Source organism: Sinocyclocheilus anshuiensis, unplaced genomic scaffold (assembly GCF_001515605.1).
Source record: "Sinocyclocheilus anshuiensis isolate Anshui unplaced genomic scaffold, SAMN03320099.WGS_v1.1 scaffold1950, whole genome shotgun sequence".
Taxonomy (NCBI): Eukaryota; Metazoa; Chordata; class Actinopteri; order Cypriniformes; family Cyprinidae; genus Sinocyclocheilus; species Sinocyclocheilus anshuiensis.
This window is the reverse complement of record NW_015544259.1, coordinates 169,080-187,820: the sequence shown is the minus strand read 5'-3', so window position 1 is coordinate 187,820 and position 18,741 is coordinate 169,080. Positions and strand designations below refer to the sequence as shown.

Below are 18,741 nucleotides of genomic sequence, written 5' to 3'. Positions count from 1 at the left end.
TGGTCTCTCTAAGCAAGATCCCAATTCGTCGGTCATCCGATGTGACGTCGAGAGTGACCGACTGAAAGGGAACTCTGTTTCCCTCTGTTCAACAAAAGCATTAATGCACTCTCAGTGGTTTAAAAAATGCCTTCACCTCAATAATCATTTTTGTCTTGCATAACATGATGAAATTGGAAGAGCTCAACAGCAAATCATTTTCAGCTAATTACTTTTCACAAATTGGAATGTGTGCAAAGGATTGTGGGTGATTAAAGGATGTGAAGGATACACCTGATGCATCCTTCAAAACAAAGACTGCCTACTAAGAATCCTTGAAATTGAGATGACCTTCAATGGAGTTTGATGACATAGAAGCCTAGTTATGCAGCCTTACTAGAATGCATCCTTCTGTTTGAGAAGCACCCTAAATGCTAATGTATGAAGCCTTTGTGAACCATGTAGCACAATTTTTGGCTCTGTCACACTTATGACAATTTTTTTCCCTGCATCGTATATGCATTGACCAGCAGGTGTCCCAAGCGTGCATTCAAAGCCTCAAGAAATGAATTACTTTTCAATACATCTGAGGTATACTTCCCAAAAGCACTGTTACCTATAGTCACAAGTCCCTTTGAACTATGTTGGTAACAACGGAACTTGCAACCATAAATTGCTTTTGAGAAATGCACCCCTGGCTGGAAAGCTTCAAATCTTCATGAAGCTTCATCTCGCCACCACTATTGAGGAGTCAGGCAATGAGACAGAAGTGGATCCAAGAATATCCAAGAAGATAATGCAACATGGAAAAATGCAAGAGAAAACATAACAGGTTCACATATTTGTAAAGACAATGGCCGACAAATAAAGACTAAAATGCAGGGGTGTATATACACCAGAGGCGTGCCCCCAAGTCAAGTGGACTTTGAATGCAGCTTCCAAAAGACAAAAAATAGGCGAATAATATTTTTTATATTTCATAAAATCACACCGGCATGATTAGAACGTTCAATGCGGCACAGCATCGGCTGCTAAAATCAAATCTGCATTCGCTGACTGGCGCTGAGCCAGAGACAGGCGCATTTTTACAGCGCTGTATATTGTAACCAGTCACACACAATTCTGTTGAGCTTTTGAATGCAATGACCAGTCAGAGGCGTTCAGATGAGTCATCGCTGAAATGCTGGTGTTTTGTTCACTCGCTCGCTGAAGGAATTCTGCTCTCTGACAATCCTCTCATCAGAAACAACAAAGTGCAGATGTGCATAAGATGTAAGTAGTATATTCATTTCACAGTGTAAACAGCTTCAGTGATTATAATGAGAGTTTTTGAGAGTGCTTAAAATGTTCTTTGATAATGTAAATGTTCTTTGCTTTCTTTCTGTACAATGAAAGTGTTATAATAAGTAAATTACAATGTTTTAATTAAATTCACATTAAATACAAAGTCAGTCGTATTAAAAATATTTTATGGCATGACACCCATATCTGGCACTTGAGTAAAAAGACGGGTTTTTATGCGTAGTTAATAGATTACACTATTAGGCTACCTTGCCCATCACCCGTTATAGATCAACTATCTGTAAAGGTGCAAAATGCATTTACTTACACATATTTGAGAATCAAAATATTTTATGTTATAGTTACACATTTGGGAATAGTTCGAATAAAAAGGAAAAAATGTATAAATCATAATCCTATATCAGTTATAATTATATGACCTTATGATTATATGACCTAATTATATGGAAAAACCTAAACGAGACATGACAGCAGCCCACAAATGTAGACTTTACTGGAAAAATATTGGAAAGAAATTAACCAGTTTCCAACTTTCCAGCAGGTTTTAATAACGCATGTTTATGCATTTCATGACGGCAGTCATATCACCCTGTAGCCCAAGACTGGTTACCCACTGAAGTTAAGCAGGGTTGAGCCTGGTCAGTACCGGGATGGGAGACCTCCTGGGAAAACTAGGTTGCTGCTGGAAGAGGATGTGATCCGCCGCAGCAACCAGTACTGGGCAGGCCTTAGCTCTGACCTTGTCATCGAGCAGACATTGATGCGATCCTTGAAAAGCAGTGGAGGCTTGACCCATGGAAGTTGAATGACTGAAGAAAAGCGAGCATTGCGGACCATGTCTACACCCATCACATCTGAATACAACAACGCCATGCAGGAATTCAATGACCTCACCTACACGACCAGTGAGCAGCACCGAGAATCCTCAGAAGCAAGGATGAAAAGAGATCACTCTGATCTAGAAAAGATCAAGGAAAAGCTTAGCATTTGCACACCATTCTCTCCAGACCCATCTCTGAGAAACATTGTAACTGGTGTTGTTGCCAAAGAGGAGGTGAATGTGCATGAGTTTGAGACTGTTGGCAATGAGATCATTGAAAAGATGACTGGAAAACCCGTTTTTGGAATATCCTTCAAACGGAAAGACCAGGCAAAAACCCTTGCAGGTGACTCCACCATCAAAGTTGGCCAAGACCGAACCATTGATCCTGCTTTGCTGTTACAACGGTTCCTGATCATCACACAACGGTGCAGTTGCAGGGCATATGGACTACCATGCATGCCTGCTTGTGGACCATGTCAAGTTGGGAATTGTGAGAATCACTATAATCAACCTCTATGGGAGGAAGAGTGTGACGACTAATGGTAAATCTAGTGAAGGTCACAGTGCAAAAAAGTATAAAAAATAAACCAGAATAAGAGGAAACAACTGAAGAAAATAGAAAAAGATATGTATAAATAAGAAAAGTATTTAAAAAATATATAAAAAACAAAAGGCAAAAAAAAAACTAAACGCATTATAAAAAATATATAAAAAAATAAAGCACAAAAAATTAAAGGGGTTAGCGGTACTGAGCCTTCACGTGGTAGCCCTGTTTTGACTAATTTTATAGTACCACACAGTTCTAATGAATTTATTCTTTATTGGAATCAAAAGAATGGTTATGAACCACAGAAACCACCAACACTAGGCAAAACGATATGAGAAAGTAGAAATATGCAATTACTTAAGGGAAATTGTACTTATTTTTCGCATAAATATGCTTGTAACCAATTGCTTTAATATATAATTGTACTTGTAATCACTTATCTATCATGCAAATATGCTAATTAGAATATTACATGGCCAAAACATGTATCAGGCACCAGTATTCCTGGTCTAGGAGGAATACAAAGGAGTAATGGTCATTTTAAGGACCTGACGGCCGCCATTTTGAAAATGGGGCCTTTCTTGGAGTCAAACTTTGGTAAACTTTTAGTATGTTTTTAAGTACATCTGATGCTACTGTAAACCACTGAGAAACCTTTTGTTAGAATTTTTTGGGGGTCAAGCCATATTTGCAGCTGACTACTGATTGGCTTCATCACTTTGTCTCCACCAATAAGCTGGTGTGTGGTGGGCGTTCTGGAGCACTATGGCTGCCGTCGCATCATCCAGGTGGATGCTGCACACTTGTGGTGGTTGAGGAGATACCCTCTGACAATGTAAAGCGCTTTGAGTGCCTAGAAAAGCGCTATATAAATGTAATGAATTATTATTACGTTTTATTTGATTATAGGATTGTGCATTTATTTATGTCAACATCTTGTGTTTCTGAAATTATTTTACAGTGGAGCAGTAACTAAGCACATTTTATTGACATGGAGAAAACACAGAGTGAGGATTTTTGTTATTAGTGATCACGGAGTGTTGGGAAGAGAGAAATGGTCAACTAGGAGTCTCTCTCTATAGAGAATCTGGGTCAATATACAACCAATGTTTTCAAATTTGGGTATTGTGCATTTGACATCTGTGAAACTTTCATGGCTACTGCATGCTAGATACACTAAAACTCAACACTTTAGTGTTATAAGTAAGTTAACCAATGTGAATGTGCATCTGACTGCAAAAAAAAATTGTACACAACTGTTTTCAACATTGATAATAATCAGATCACATATTAGTCGTAAATGATTTCTAAAGGATAATTTGACACTGAGGACTGGAGTAATGTGTCAATACAGAAATAAATTGCATTTTAAAAATACTCAAACAGAAAACAGTTATTTTAAACTGTATTTAAAAAATCACAATATTACTGTTTTTGCTGTATTTTACATCAAATAAATGCAGTAGTAGTGTACTGATGTACAATGTATGATCATCATTCAAATTGATTTAGCACTGGAAAGTGTACTTCTCAACCTTTGCATGCATTTAAACATGTCTGCCTGTGAACTGGAACAGTGGAACTGTATCATGGATTTGTAAACTGTTGCCTCATTTTAACAATTCATGGCTACAGATTTGCAAATTGATTCCCTCAATTTAGTGCTTTCGGATAATTACAATAAATGATAAAATAAACAAAAATAAACTGATGCTCTAAAAAGACCGGTCACCAAAAATGTACAGGATATTAATCTAAAACAAATTCATTACAAATTATTATATTGATATTAATTAAGCCTAAACCCACCGTGAAAAGCCAATTCTAGACAGATTGAGTAGCTATTATAAAATCTAATAAATTAAAACACAAATAATGCTACATAGCAACTTAGATTGACAGAATAAACACACTCTAAGGAAGAGGTACAAAGCGTATTTGAGAATATTACAATATTTGCTGTGAAAGTACAGGTAAAAAAAAAAAGTCATCATTAGCTATTTCACACTATCATTCTTCTGTGTACGGACACAGGTTGACTCCCTTATCTTAAGCTGGGCATACACTGTGCAATATCCCACCACATTATTACACCACTACCACCAGTCTGAACAACTGATAGCAGGATGACGAGGCAGGATGTATCCATGCTTTCACATTCTGACCCTACAATCCCAATGTTGCAGCAGAAATCAAGACTCATCAGACCAGACAACTTTTTTCCCATCTTTTATTGCCCAGGGTTGCAAAAGCACTATGGTCGCAAGTTCTGTCATTACCAATTGAGCTCAATGGAACTTATGAGACTTTTGGTTAACACAACCTGATTTGGTGAGCCCGTGTGAATTATAGTCTGTTTCCTCTACTAATCTAAAAGGAGTGGCACCCGGTGTGGTCTTCTGCTGCTGTAGCTCATCGCCATGTTGTGCATTCTGAGATGATCTTCTGAAAATCTCGGTTGTAATGAGTGGTTATTTGAGTTACTGTTGCCTTTCTATGAGCTCGAACCAGTCTGGCCATTCTCCTCTGACTTCCAGCATTAACAAGGCATGTTCACCCACAGAACTGCTGCTCATTAATTTTTTTTTTTTTTTTTTTTTGTGATGGTTGTGTGTGAAAATCCCATTACATCAGCAGTTTCTCAAAAACCTAGAGCAGCCTGTCTGGCACCAACAACCATTCCACATTTAAAGTCACCTTTCTTCCCCATTCTGATGCTTGGTTTGAACTTCAGCATATCATCTTGTCTATATCTACATGCCTAAAAGCATTGAATTGCTGCCATGTGATTAGCTGATTAGATTTTTTGCATTAACAAGCAGTTGAACAGGTGAACCTAAAGTGGTCTGTGAGTGTATGTGTGCTTATAAATGGCTGTTGAGATCTAAAGAAAATGCTAGTTGCTTGTTAAGTCGTGGCACCGGATACCATTTCTGGGCCCAAGCCTCTAGTCTGTTTCCTGAGAATACTTTCTCAACAGCACTTCATTTATAGCACACAATTAAGCTAAGCTTTTAAAAACTCACAGTGTACACTATAGTCTCCGGACTGACAGTGTCCTGGACACCAAAATTTAAACAAGCCAGAAGAGCTGGATCGGGAAGAACCTCATTGCTTACGTTGCAGGAGTGCCTACTCCTGGCTTAACCTGTGCAATGGGTTTGAATGACGCACCCTAAGCCAGGGATGCCAATCTCAATACCTGGAGGTAGAGTTCTTCAAAGGCCCAAAAATTCATGCCCGAACTGAAAGAGGCCCAGAAATGTGCTACACGGAACAGACCCGGATCCATCTGTTATTTGAAAGTTGGACCCAGACTCGTGCAGAACTAAGAAATGCCATACATGTTTTACCCAGAGCAGACCAGGACAGTCTATTATTTGAAAGCTGCACCTGGATCCTGTCCGTTTGGATTCGACCGGCACAGATTCCACAGCTAATTGCTTTTATCAAGTTAATTAACAAAAACGTTGTTTCTTGTGTAATGTAACATTAGTAGTCTTCTTTCCTGTAACTGACCTTGGATAATCCTTCCCCCTTGCCAAAAAAGTTTTTTAAAAAAATAAATAAAATGTTTATGTCTACATAAGGGTCAGGGTGCCACTCAGCTTAACGGCTGATCCACCCAATCAAATGATTGGAATCAAATGGATTGGCATAAAGACCTGTCAATCTGAGTAATCATTTTAATCCAAGTGTGCTCCCCAGTTTGTCTTTATTCATCGTCCCTATGCATTATATCAACCCACCATACCTAAGATCCAGTTTCTATTGGTTGAACTTCCCAATGTTTTCAAATGACATTTGAAAACAACGCATCATGACATGATTGGATCCCGGATGTCCTATAGCTTTAGCAAAGCAGCATGTAATGCCACTCTATGAGGATTATGCATTGTGTTGTGTTTGGGCTTGAATCAAAAATACCTGCTCTAAATAAATATATGTGATCTACTATGGTTTACTAATATTTAGTGAAGTTACAAACCAAAAGGTAGCCCAAAAACCACGTGTATACTGTTCACGTGTACTAAGTATTGTTTGGTCTCTATTTGAAACAATTATGCATGTATATGTGATCTACTATGGTTTACTAATATTTAGTGAAGTTACAAAACAAAAGGTAGCCCAAAAACCACGTGTATACTGTTCACGTGTACTAAGTATTGTTTGGTCTCTATTTGAAACAATTATGCATGTGCACACAACATTTTATTTTATTTCAGCTTTTTTTAACAACAGCAAAGAAGTTAACTGTTTTTGCTATAACTTATATAACCCCCTTTGCTTCTGACGGCTGAGGTAGAACTCTCTTATCCTAATTTCACAGTTTTTCAAGTTACAAAACACATGCACATCACTTCCATGATTTATCATCACAGCCAGGTTTTTGTGGATCAACCTGTGTTTTACACAAATATTTTTTTGGAGTTGATAACTGTAAAACGCAGCGCTCGTCACTGTCCGTAATAGAGGACGGGTGGGACAAATGGCGACCAACCATCCTGCTTGTACAACGACTGCCTACAACAATGAAGAATTCAGTATTACTGGTTACTGCTTTTTATATTTAGTACACAAAATAATGATCTTTAAAAAAGCATCATATGACCCCTTTAAAAATGATATACTAGTAGTAATACGTTGGATATTCCATGGATATTCCAAATCATAGCAACTAAAGCGTCTCAACTGGAAAAACGCTGTGCCACCAAAGTTTTCTCAAGCGCCACCAGCTGGTCGTTTTAAGAAGAGCACCTGACATTTTTTCAGCTGGCTAAAAACTCTTTGGTGGAAACACTTTATTGAATATTTATTGTTAAGCATATGGCCTATTAGTCTTTTTTACATTTATGCAATATACTGGAGCCAAACCTGAGAAAGTAGACCAGAATATTCCACTGCGTTCTTAGACACGCAATTTACGTAGCTGTAATTCATAGGCGGGGATTATGCTAATTGTGAATGAGCGTGCGCCCCATTTACGAAAGATTGGAATTCATTAACATACGCATGTTTAACTAACAAATTGGACGTTTACTAAGCGTTTGTGAATCCGGAGGAGAGTTTTCGGGAAGGTCCGTTTTACGCGCAAATTACTACGAATTTACTCATATATTTACGAATGTTTCATGAATGAGGCCCAATGTTAACAGAACCGGGAGCCAAAATAATAGATTGGGACCTGGACACAGCTGACCCTTTAAAATATGGGTCCTAAGTTTTGGGTAGACTAGTGAAGACCTCTTCCTGGAGGGCCACAATCTGCAGAATTTACCTTGAATTTTAATTAAATGCACCTGATAATTAAGCACTTAATGATTATTTGAAAATTACAGGTATGTTATTTTTTAGAGCAGGGTTGAAACCAAACTCTGCAGAACCACGAGTTTGGCACCCGTACCCTATGGCCTTGATCAGATTTATTTACAACTTTTCAACCTATTAATTATTTAGAGTATGGTGATAGCAATGCAAAGATCATAGGTTTGATTGCCAGGGAAAGCAAGTACTGCAAAATTGTAAATGTGTACCTTGAATACCATGCAAGTCACTTTGAATAAACATGTCAAATACGCCAAAACTGTAAATGTAAATGCTTAGGCTGTTGGGGACAATGTAAAAATAAATAAATACAAATGAAATGGTAACCATACAATTCACTATGGCTATGTAAAAACAGTCATCTTAACAAGTATCATGCAGTTGTGTGGGATTCCCCCGGAACTGTTTCCGTGTACAACAGTGCACCCAAGCTAGATTAAAGTGATTATTACATTTTGAATATGGATATTTTTCTTACAAAATCGCATCGATTCGCTACAGAAGGCCTTTGTTCACCCCCCGGAGCCGTGTGACACTTTTTTTTATGGATGGGCGCATTTTATTTAACTGCTTTTGGACGGATGCATGCAACACCCGCTGACTGCCATTAAACAGCTTGAAAGATCAAAGACCATTTTTAATATAACTCTGATTGGATTCATCTGAAAGAAGAAAGTCATATACCCCTAGGATGATTTGAGGGTGAGTAATTTATGGGCTAATTTTCATTTTTGGGTGAACTAACCCTTTAATGAGTATATGACTCGTATTATTAGTTATTTCCCATTTTGGGGAGCCTGTCCCTGGAAGTTTTCTTGTTGTCTACTGTACATTCAAACTGTCCATAAAGTGAAATAATACCTAATGAGCTGAGAAAGCTCACGAGTGTGGTGCTTATTTTGACCAACAATAGCAGCATCAGCTCATTTTAACTTTCATCTTCCTCAACTATTTACTTCCTCAATATAATTTTGCAAAATTACAGAAAATAAAAACAAAGGCACACAATTGAAGTGATAACAGGTCAGAGGAGTTCTGCAGTAATACACATTCAGTCCATATTAGCGTGTTGCTATAATTTATTTTTACTGTAAATGTAGGGGAAAATTAAGTTCTGCCATGACAACTCTCAGAGAGATTGGCATACAGTAGTAATGGATATGACAATGTTAATGTATTTACACTTTCTAAGGTGTGCAATTATTTTCAGGGAAACGCATGGCAAACTTCTAGTCTCTAGGTTCTAGGCAGCTCTTGACCGCATTACATGTCCATATCACTTCGCCAAATGATTTCAATTATTTCAAAGGTCCTTATAGCCTAAAACAGCAAAATAACCAAAACTCACAACGACACTGGCCAAACAAATAATTATAGTGAGCAATGGGATAAAAACCACAGATAATTTCCATGTTTTTGCCACACAATTATGTTTTGTGTGGCAATGTTTTTTTTTTTTTAAGCACATACTCTATCTCTCCCGCTCTCTCTCCCTCACAGGTGCACATACAGTTTGCATACGCGCTAATGTTGTTAGCACTACTCTGGCGATTTTATCAGTATAGTTTAACAACTTAAAAACTGGATGACTTCTCACAAGCAAGGTAACAACAGCACTGTTCGTGAGGAAAATGAACTTAAAGTTTCAATATTAGTAGAGACATTGCTGCCGAACACTTTTGAGAGATGCACAGACTCAACAGAGATAATCTCTCTCTCTCTCTCTCTCTCTCTCTCTCTCACACTCTCTCTCTAATAATTAAGTTATTAACTGCATTAGTCTGCTATCAACAGCTCAAGCCTCCGTTACTAGGTTTAAAATGAGGTTTTGGAAATAGCAACGGAGGCGTTGGATCATGAGATGCGGAAGAAATAAATCCTACTCACAATAACATTTTAAGTACAAAAACCGAATAAATGCCTTGAAATATATCATCTGACCAATGTCTTGATGTGTGGTAACCGTAGTATAAGCGAAGTAATTGACTTCGGTCCGTTGTATTCTTAGAAAATAAGGCACACCTCGGGTATGCATTATTTTCTAAGAATTCAACGGCCCGTCGTCAATTATTCCTTACGTATTTGAATGCTGAGCCGTATTAATTGCATTTTATTTAATGGAGAAAAAAACCCACATTAAACCACACAAGTGCTCTATCAACACTGTTGCAACAACTATCCCACAATAAAGTTAGAAATCAAAATTGACCTTATTTATTTTCTTACATTTTTACAGGATGTGGAAGGACACATATAGCGCCCAGGCCACTCTTTGTTATTTTCTTGTTTAGATCAGTTGAGTTGAGAAAATCTTAAATCTCCTAAGCATTAAAATGACGGCATAGCTCTGGTCTCTGTGAATACAGTTAGAGACAATGGTAACTTTAGTTTTGTCAGGACCACTATCGTCAAAATGATAGATACTTAGCATAAAGTTTGGTTTGGCGGTATGGTTCTTTTCTGGGCAAAAACCTCCCTGCACATCCATGCAGCCTGTCATGAATGAGCAGGGAGAGCAGCAATAATAACCCAATAATAACCCAATTGTGCATTGAAACGTTGCAGGTTAATCACTGAGCTTTAATTGACGCACACATCACTCGCACACAAAGATCGTAGACTGCGCTGCGCAAACACAGAAACATTCAGGAGCTCAGAAATTTGTTGTCGACGCTGCCCTGCGACTTTTATGAGTCGATACTAAATCGCTACATTATATTTCTCAGGAACGAGGGGGTAAAATTGCTGTTTTTGAAATAAACTCACAGCTTTATTGTTTGCAAAGAGAGACACAGATGCAGGTAATTCACATGCAACTTTAATTTCTCTCTCTCAAAATAGCCATATTTGAGAAAAAAGTAGAGTAGTTTGCATCACTGGATATAGCTGTCGGTCATTTAACATTTCTATCATAAAACAGTTGACTACTATTAAATGATTTGCAACTTCCATCTCACCTCGCTCTCTTTCAACGCTAAACTGACGCTTCACATTGGAATTCACACTCTGCTGTGGTGAACAGTAAACCTACTTTGATTTGATTGGAGATCGCAATTATTTTGACATTGACTAGAGCTGTTAGACCGTTGAGGCATTTATCTGAAGATCCTCATATGAGCAGGAGTCGCGCGCATGATTTGCTGGAGCCACGCGCATCTGTAGATTAGCGCAAGTTAATTCTCATACTTTAATAGTATTTATAGCTCCTAACAGGCTGTGCAGTTTTCCCTATTGCTTGCGTGCCAGTGATTATCCCTCTGCGTACCACTGTTGGCACGTGTGCCAAAGGTTGCCAACCCCTGGTGTGCATGATATGTTGGCCTTGTCGGTGCAAAATACCACTTTTTATGTGCTTTTATCGATTGGTATTGATATCAATGGTTGTGTCCATCTTGGTTTTCCAACTTGTGTGCTGGAACACGGTCAAGTCAGTTGTGACGTAATTTCCAGCACCGAAATCTGACTTACGAGGCAAATAGAACACAGCGTTAGCTAATAGGGTAAATTCTGTAACCAGTCATGGCTGGAGCCTATCCCAATATGATGTCACATTGGGTTGCAGACACGAGCGATTTTGCGTTTTTGCTCATTTAATTTTGCATAATAGGTCCTCTTTAATGTTACTGTTCTTATTGTGAACTGCTACATAAAAACATCAATCTACTGATGATGTTTCTTAAACATCTAGTTGTAATGCTTTCAAGTTATATCCCATGTGAATGTATCTTACTTAAAAAAAAATAAAAAATACTGTAAAAATGTAAAACATGCATGAAATGCATTTTTATAATGTTTCCTGTGGTGCACTTATAATCTTAGTATTTTGCTGTTGTTGTTGTTTTTCATCAAAAAAAAATATAATTTTGATATAAATGGATATTGAATTTTAGCCTCTGATTTAAACGCCCTATTGGAAGGCAATTTGGTGTCTGCTGTGAGACTTTAATGTAAAAGCCCACTGCACTGCTATGATTGGCTAACATCTTTGCATATGAAATGAGCATTAAATGTGGACCTGGTTTGAAAACTTTTACTGAGGTTTTACTATAACAGCGACCAATATAACTAATCATGAGAAAAGTGTTGATTAATTTATTATTAAGCATAATTTATGAATAATTATGAGGCATAATTGTTTGTGATATTTGCCCACTGGTTATTTATCCTGAAAACATTTCATTTTAATTCAGCATTTGCATTATCTTGCATTGGTAACACCTCTACAAGCTTTCATGGATGCGGTTGCCAGAGTTCAAGAATTTAAATCCCCTAATCAGAGCAAAAATTATAAGTTTTTGGCTCATTGCTGTCTGAATATTTCTGAAGATATTACATTGTCCACCCCATCAACATCAGAGATCCATTATACCGAAACACGAGATGCAGATGCTTTTTGTGACCAACAAGAATTCATGGGTTAATTGTGTTTTTATGGAATGGTGACTTTGGTGTGAAAAATGACTGCTGCATGGTAATGATCGCTTACTGGGAATAGCTGTGAGTTTTAAGCATGTAAAGAAGCTTGTTTGAGCAATATGCTGAACATATCATTAACATCATCAGCTTTGTCCACAGATGCCATCCAGGCCAAAGGCTTACCTCAGTTCAACTTGATGGACGTTTCTTCAGATTAGTGTCACTGAATTCAGTTACAACCAAAAATCCCAGGGGTTATTAGGTGGGAAGCCAGCTGATAACTTTAGAGGGATGTAAACAGAATTTCCTTGGTAGGGAGTGAGATGAAATGTCATTGATGAATATTCAATAGTCTTTGTTTACGGACCCTTTGGCTGATATACTGTAATCAATTTCTGTCCCTGCCAAAAGTAGCCGGTCTGTCTAGCTGAGCTCCTGAGTAAGGATATTATTGTCCAGCCGCAATTCAGTTAGAATTAAAATGCAGCACAGCTTTAGAAAGCTGTGCCTTCAGTTGTATTGTTCAAGAAACATAGAGTACATTAGATGGGTAGTTTACTTCGTCTCTACTCTAGCCTACTGTTAAATCTTGGAATTGTGTACTGTTAAATTGCTTGTGATGTTCCTGATTTTTTAAGATGCTTTGGATAAAAGCGTGACTAAATGTAAATGTCTGCTGGGTCCAGCCATTAGCCTTGCCCAAACACCAGCCTGCTTATTACGCTTCGCTTTTCTTTCACGCAGCTCGAGCTGCCACCTCTGTCGCATGCACTCGGTAAGACTACAGTATCTTGAGAACAGCATTATTTTGTAGTGTCTCAACCAGCAACTCTAAGGTAAGTCTGTTCTCATGGAGTGTTGCAAAGCTGTAACTTAGGTGTTGAAACCTAACTTAACTGAGTTTATAAAAACAGGGAAAAAATGTGGTAAACTATCATGCACATAAAAAATGAAGTCTGCTGTCTATGTGCTAAATCCATACTGTAGGCTACAAACCAACACAGCTCAAAGTTTCCTTAAAGAAGATCTGCTCTGATCAAGACACTTTTCGCAATAAATTTTAACCCAAATCTTGGCACGCCATGTTTGAATGCATGTGAATGATGCTGAGGGGTTTTTGGGGCACAGTGATATCCTGCTATCAGTGGTGATGAATATTACACATCATACACGATATACAGCTTTCCAGCCTAATTATTTGATAGAATAACAGGTTATTTTATCCAAAACTCATAGTACAGTAAGCTATACATCAAGCAACGTTGAGAGTGAACTGAGAGCCCGGTCTCATGAAAATGCGTACAAATAGCACAATTTTTTTTGTATTTTGCATGCTATTTACACCCCACACCCCTAATCCTACCCATTGTGTATAATATGCACGCCAAAGTCGGTTTCTGCGTATAAATAGTACGCCGAATAGAAACAGAAAATCGTGCCATTGAAACGTGCTTTCATGATATCGGGTTATAACTATATACAAGGTATTAAGAGCATTTTACACCAATGGATTTCAGTTCCTGGTCCTGAGGAGTCACCATTTTGCACATTTTGTGTCTTAGTTCATGATTTTTAGATCATCAGTTCATTAGGAGAAAGCTCTATTAACTGAACTGAGTATGTCCGATAAGAGAAGCGTACAAAATGTGCAGAGCGGTGGGCCCCCAGGATTGGAAATCACTGTTACACTGTACATGCAATTGTGCTGCTTGCCAAGCTCGTTCATCAGAATCATGCTGATTTATCATGCATGACTGCTAGAGGTGCCTGCCAAGAAAGACAAAAAGAGTCTATGAGGTCTGTCCGGAAAGTATCCAGCCATGTAACAGGAAGAAAAAAAAGATATTTATGGATACAAGATACAAAAGCATTGTACATAGGATAAGGACGCCTCAGTCCCCTTCAAAGTAGGCACCTTGGGACCTCACACAGTTCTGCCAACGTCTCTTCCACTGTTCAAAACACTTTGTTGGAATCAGAACCGGTTTGAAATCTCTTTCCTTTCAAAGGTGATTTTAGTTTTGGGAAAAGCCAAAAATAGAACTCATTGTTGTGATGAAGCTGCCCATAGCTGCGGCTGTTTTCGTGGTACTGCATCTCTCAACTCGTATTTTTCATATTACATGGCTGGATACTTTCCTGGACAGCCCTTGTATATTTTGCAGCCTCAGCATGTCATTTACCAATCAGAGATGCCTTTATTCACTACCGATCAAACGATATTTCTAATTTATGTGGTTATAATACAACAGGGACTCTGCTTTGTCCTGTGACGTTAATTTAGTTCAGCTACGCTCCGATTAACAGAATAACAGAGTGTAACAACTATAAAATAACAATAAAAGCCAACTGCTTAAATACATGTAATTTAACACAGCATACAATATGGCAGAAGCTATTTTAGCATTAGCAACAGATTCTCAAAGGTGCAGAAAGGGAGCTATGGTTATGAGCGTGGTGACAAAATGAGCTTCATATGTTGCAGTCAATATGCCAGTCCATCTGACCAATGAGATTTTAATTATACATCTATAAAATAATTGTTAGACTCTTTAGTTCCAATTTTCTTCATTTACATTTAAAAAACCTGACATGCAGTGGGAGTAAGGAGAAGATTGGGATCCAGAAAAGGCAGATTCGAACTTGTGTCGGTTGCGTCAAAAACTAAATCGGCGTTTTTACTCTACACTCTGCACTAGCACCACACTTCTCTGCCGTATTTGAGTAAGAGAAGTCTAGTTTTTGATAAGTTAGTTTTGTTTTGTTTTATTCCATTGCAAGCATTGTCGGTATCTCATACTCAGTTATTTTCAGGGCTGATGAGATATTCAAATCCCCTCCAAACCTTTGTGAATGCCTGTCCACCATTTTGAATTTTATTGTCAGTTGCTTATCAAAAATCAATCCAATATTTCCCACATTTGTCCACTTAGTAAATGAAAAAAATGAGCGAATTTGGATACTGAGTGTGCTGGAAGGGGTGCCGCTTTTGCATACTTTATGCTTGCTGTTTATTAATAAAGGTGCGTTTCCGTTACAGATTTGCGCAAAACTTTTGCGATATTTTATAAATGTAGATTAAAAACTATTGCAAAATGGCAGTGTTTCCATTAACGATGTTATGCGACTAAAATGTAACTTTTTCCTCTCGCGATAAGTCATGGTGACAGATGTTGGTAGCTTTATCACAGCCACCGCACTAACCATTGTTTTTAATCAAAGGAGACATATGCGTGTATCTTTAGCAAAGCAGCACGGAGAGCCACTACTGGGATGCTTGTGTGCCTCGGCGCAGCTGGTATAAACACAAGCATTGACTTCAGTGGCCGTGATTAGCGCCGGTGGCCGTGTCAGAGCCGTAACGCACCGCAGACGTGTGCAATGTATAAAAAGGGGTTATCCAAACATTATCCAAACGTTTTTGGAAAAAAGTTGCCAGCTACCGCCAGCATTTTTGAGGATTTTGACTAAAATTTCATGGCCCCTAGAATATTTTGTTGTATGAATATCTGAACATGCAATACATCAAAATAAAGAACAGACCCTCTACTTTTAAACAAAACATTTTTTTGTCAAAAGTATTTTTTATATATATATTTTTTTATTCTAGCTTCAAGCATTCTTTTTTTATAAATACTTGAATGTAGGTATAGGTTTCGTTTAAAAAAAAAAAAGCTGAGAAAATCGCATATTTATCAAATACTACATCTGGATCATATTCAGTAATATTATCAAAGCAAATGTGCAGTAGATGGCTTCCATCAGCACTCCCTAAGCTTGCACAGTCCTTTACCACTTCCTGGATCAACATTTCACTCTGTAACATTAGGCAGTTTTCATTTATATGCTGTTTATTGTTGATAATCGCATTATTTTTCATATGCATATGCTTACATACGAGATCGCTTGTTTCTGTGTCTTCCTCATCTGTGTTTTTGATCGAGTGATTCTAAACTCTTTCAGGAGATGTGTAATAGCATATAACAGTGAAACAGTGTAAAACAGTGTATAACAGTGAAATCACGGAAACGCCGAAAATTCCATGTTTGGCATGGAAGCGTCGTCTCATGAATAACGGAAAATTCCGTGTTTGGCGGGGAAAGAGTTAAAGAATGATCATGTGATTTTTTTTATGCACACCAGGTAATATAAATGCTGGGGGGAAAAAACTGTTTACATTGCATTTTTGCAATATATTCCTTTTTCGAATTGCCTGAAAAACCACCTCATGTGAGCGTAATAAATGTTTTTGCGATATATACGAGTTTTTGCGAAATTGACGTTTCCATTAGCCATATTTTCAATTCGTAATTTCAGTTTGCACAATTTGAAGGGCAATGGAAATGCTTTTAATGCGGATGTGCTTGCAGTGCTTATGTGGTAAGCTCCGGGAGTAACAAAATTATCTGTATTGAAATCTGTCATGGAAACTAGCTTGTACAAATTGTAATTAATAAATGTATTAATACATTATTGGGGAACTTACACCTGTGCGATTCAGCTGTGGACGGCATCTTCTGGTGAGACAGGAATTAATTTGCCACAACCCACACACTGCATTCTTGGCTTTCTCTAGTGTTCATCGGTTGTACACTCAGCATTGCAGTGCATTATGGGACCGAATAAGTGCACTCAGTAGAGTTAGCTATGGTTCGGACATCACTACAGAATGTCTGTCCCTTCAAATAGCCTAGTGCACTAGCAAATTTGACACAGGCAGTGTAGTGTTCATTGGATCTCCACCAAATTTGGCTCGGATCATCATCAGACAATTCTGGCTATAATACATCTGAAATTTTATTTGCAAATTTGATGGCAAGACAACAGCAAGGATCTGAGCCTGCATCCCTGCAACCCACTGTTGTATTGACATGCAACTTCATATGTGCAATTGACAATACCATATTGATTTGGTGACAGCATTGCATTATTATTACATTATAAAAAATAGCTTATTAAAACGGAATTAAAGTGCCTAATGGAATGATTCATAATTACAATACACTACAAATACAGTTTACAAACGATTACACTAGTTTCGCATAAATGAAAGCGTTTAAACTAGTTTCGTGGGCCATCTTTGAAGCTGAATGGCGACAAAACTGGATCGACCGGAATGAATGAAGCAGGCGCGGTGTTTGTGCATGTGTTTTTAAGGGATCGCTGGAGTGCAAAGGAAAATCAACACTCCTCCACGCCATCCTCGACGGAATAAAAACACAGATGTGCTGTGGTAGTGAGTGACGGGATCTGAAAACACAAATATCCCATCCTATTCTTAGCATCTTACGCCAGAGATCAGATATAGCCTCGGATGTAAATATGAGTCACTCCTCCGTCGAGCTGCTGATGAACGGATGAATGAGCTGCTGTGCGTGTATTGCAGTGCTATCAATTCTTCATGTGAAAGCACTTACAGTTGTAGCTACTCTTACCCTCCATCACATACAGACAGCCATTTGCAGAAATATATATTTTCGCTGTCCGTAAAATCAGAATGAGGATTCTCAGAGAATTCGACTCATGCACAGATACACTTCAGCAGCCAACAGTAACGAAAAGAATCTTAAGAAATGAAATCATGTGTTTGAAGACGACTTCTATAGCATGCATGCCAAATCTCATAAGGAGCGATGACTGATAATTTCACGAACAACCACCATCAAATATGACGCTTTGTTTGTAATTCTTGGTGGAGAAAATATTCAAGCGCGTGGCAGTAAATGCATGTGAGCACAATTCTCATTGACACGATCATATACAATTCTCTCTCTCTCAGCATCCTTTTAGTTTTGTCATCTTGAGGCTCAGGTGTGTCGATCTCTCTGATCTGACGACGGCAGCACATCAGAAACCCCGTCTTTAATTCCCCTCCGCAGTGAACGGCACACTTATGTTCGTGAACCGAGACCGTAGCCTAGAAACAAGCATCACACAGCGATCCGTTCCTCTCGCAATCAATCACACGGCTTCTCGCTGTCAAATCGTAGATCTTATTCGAGGAGGAAAACAAATGCAAACGAGATGGCCCTATAGCGCATGTTGTAAAATAATCTGGTAGGAAAGCGAGCCTTGGTCTTACCTATTCACCCCCGCCCTGGGTTCGAGGGATGCTCCAGCGCCGGCCGCCGCGCCATTGACGGGCTTCAGGAGCTGTCCAGGGTTCGGCGGTGCTGAAACCGATAACCCCACCATAGTGGCCCCTTCACCGCCCTCCAGGCTCGCCTCGTTACCCATGGCTGGATCTAGCGAGCAGGCCGATTATGTTTTATAATTGCAATAACCTCAGTGAACGCAATTATATAAAGATGCGCTCAGCGCCGATCTTCCTCCGCCATCATCTCTCTCT

At 38.5% G+C, this 18,741-nt stretch overlaps 1 protein-coding gene across 1 annotated transcript in view; it reads right to left on the bottom strand.

The window, feature by feature from the left end:
* The window catches only part of LOC107697993 (protein bassoon-like), a 24,244-nt gene extending 5,516 nt beyond the window's left edge, over window positions 1–18,728 (bottom strand). The window contains exon 1 of the mRNA XM_016498899.1: window positions 18,475–18,728. Coding sequence (XP_016354385.1) covers window positions 18,475–18,629 — 155 coding nt within the window. The 5' untranslated portion in view covers window positions 18,630–18,728. The remainder of the gene's footprint in view (window positions 1–18,474) is intronic.
* Between the last annotated feature and the right edge of the window lie 13 nt (window positions 18,729–18,741).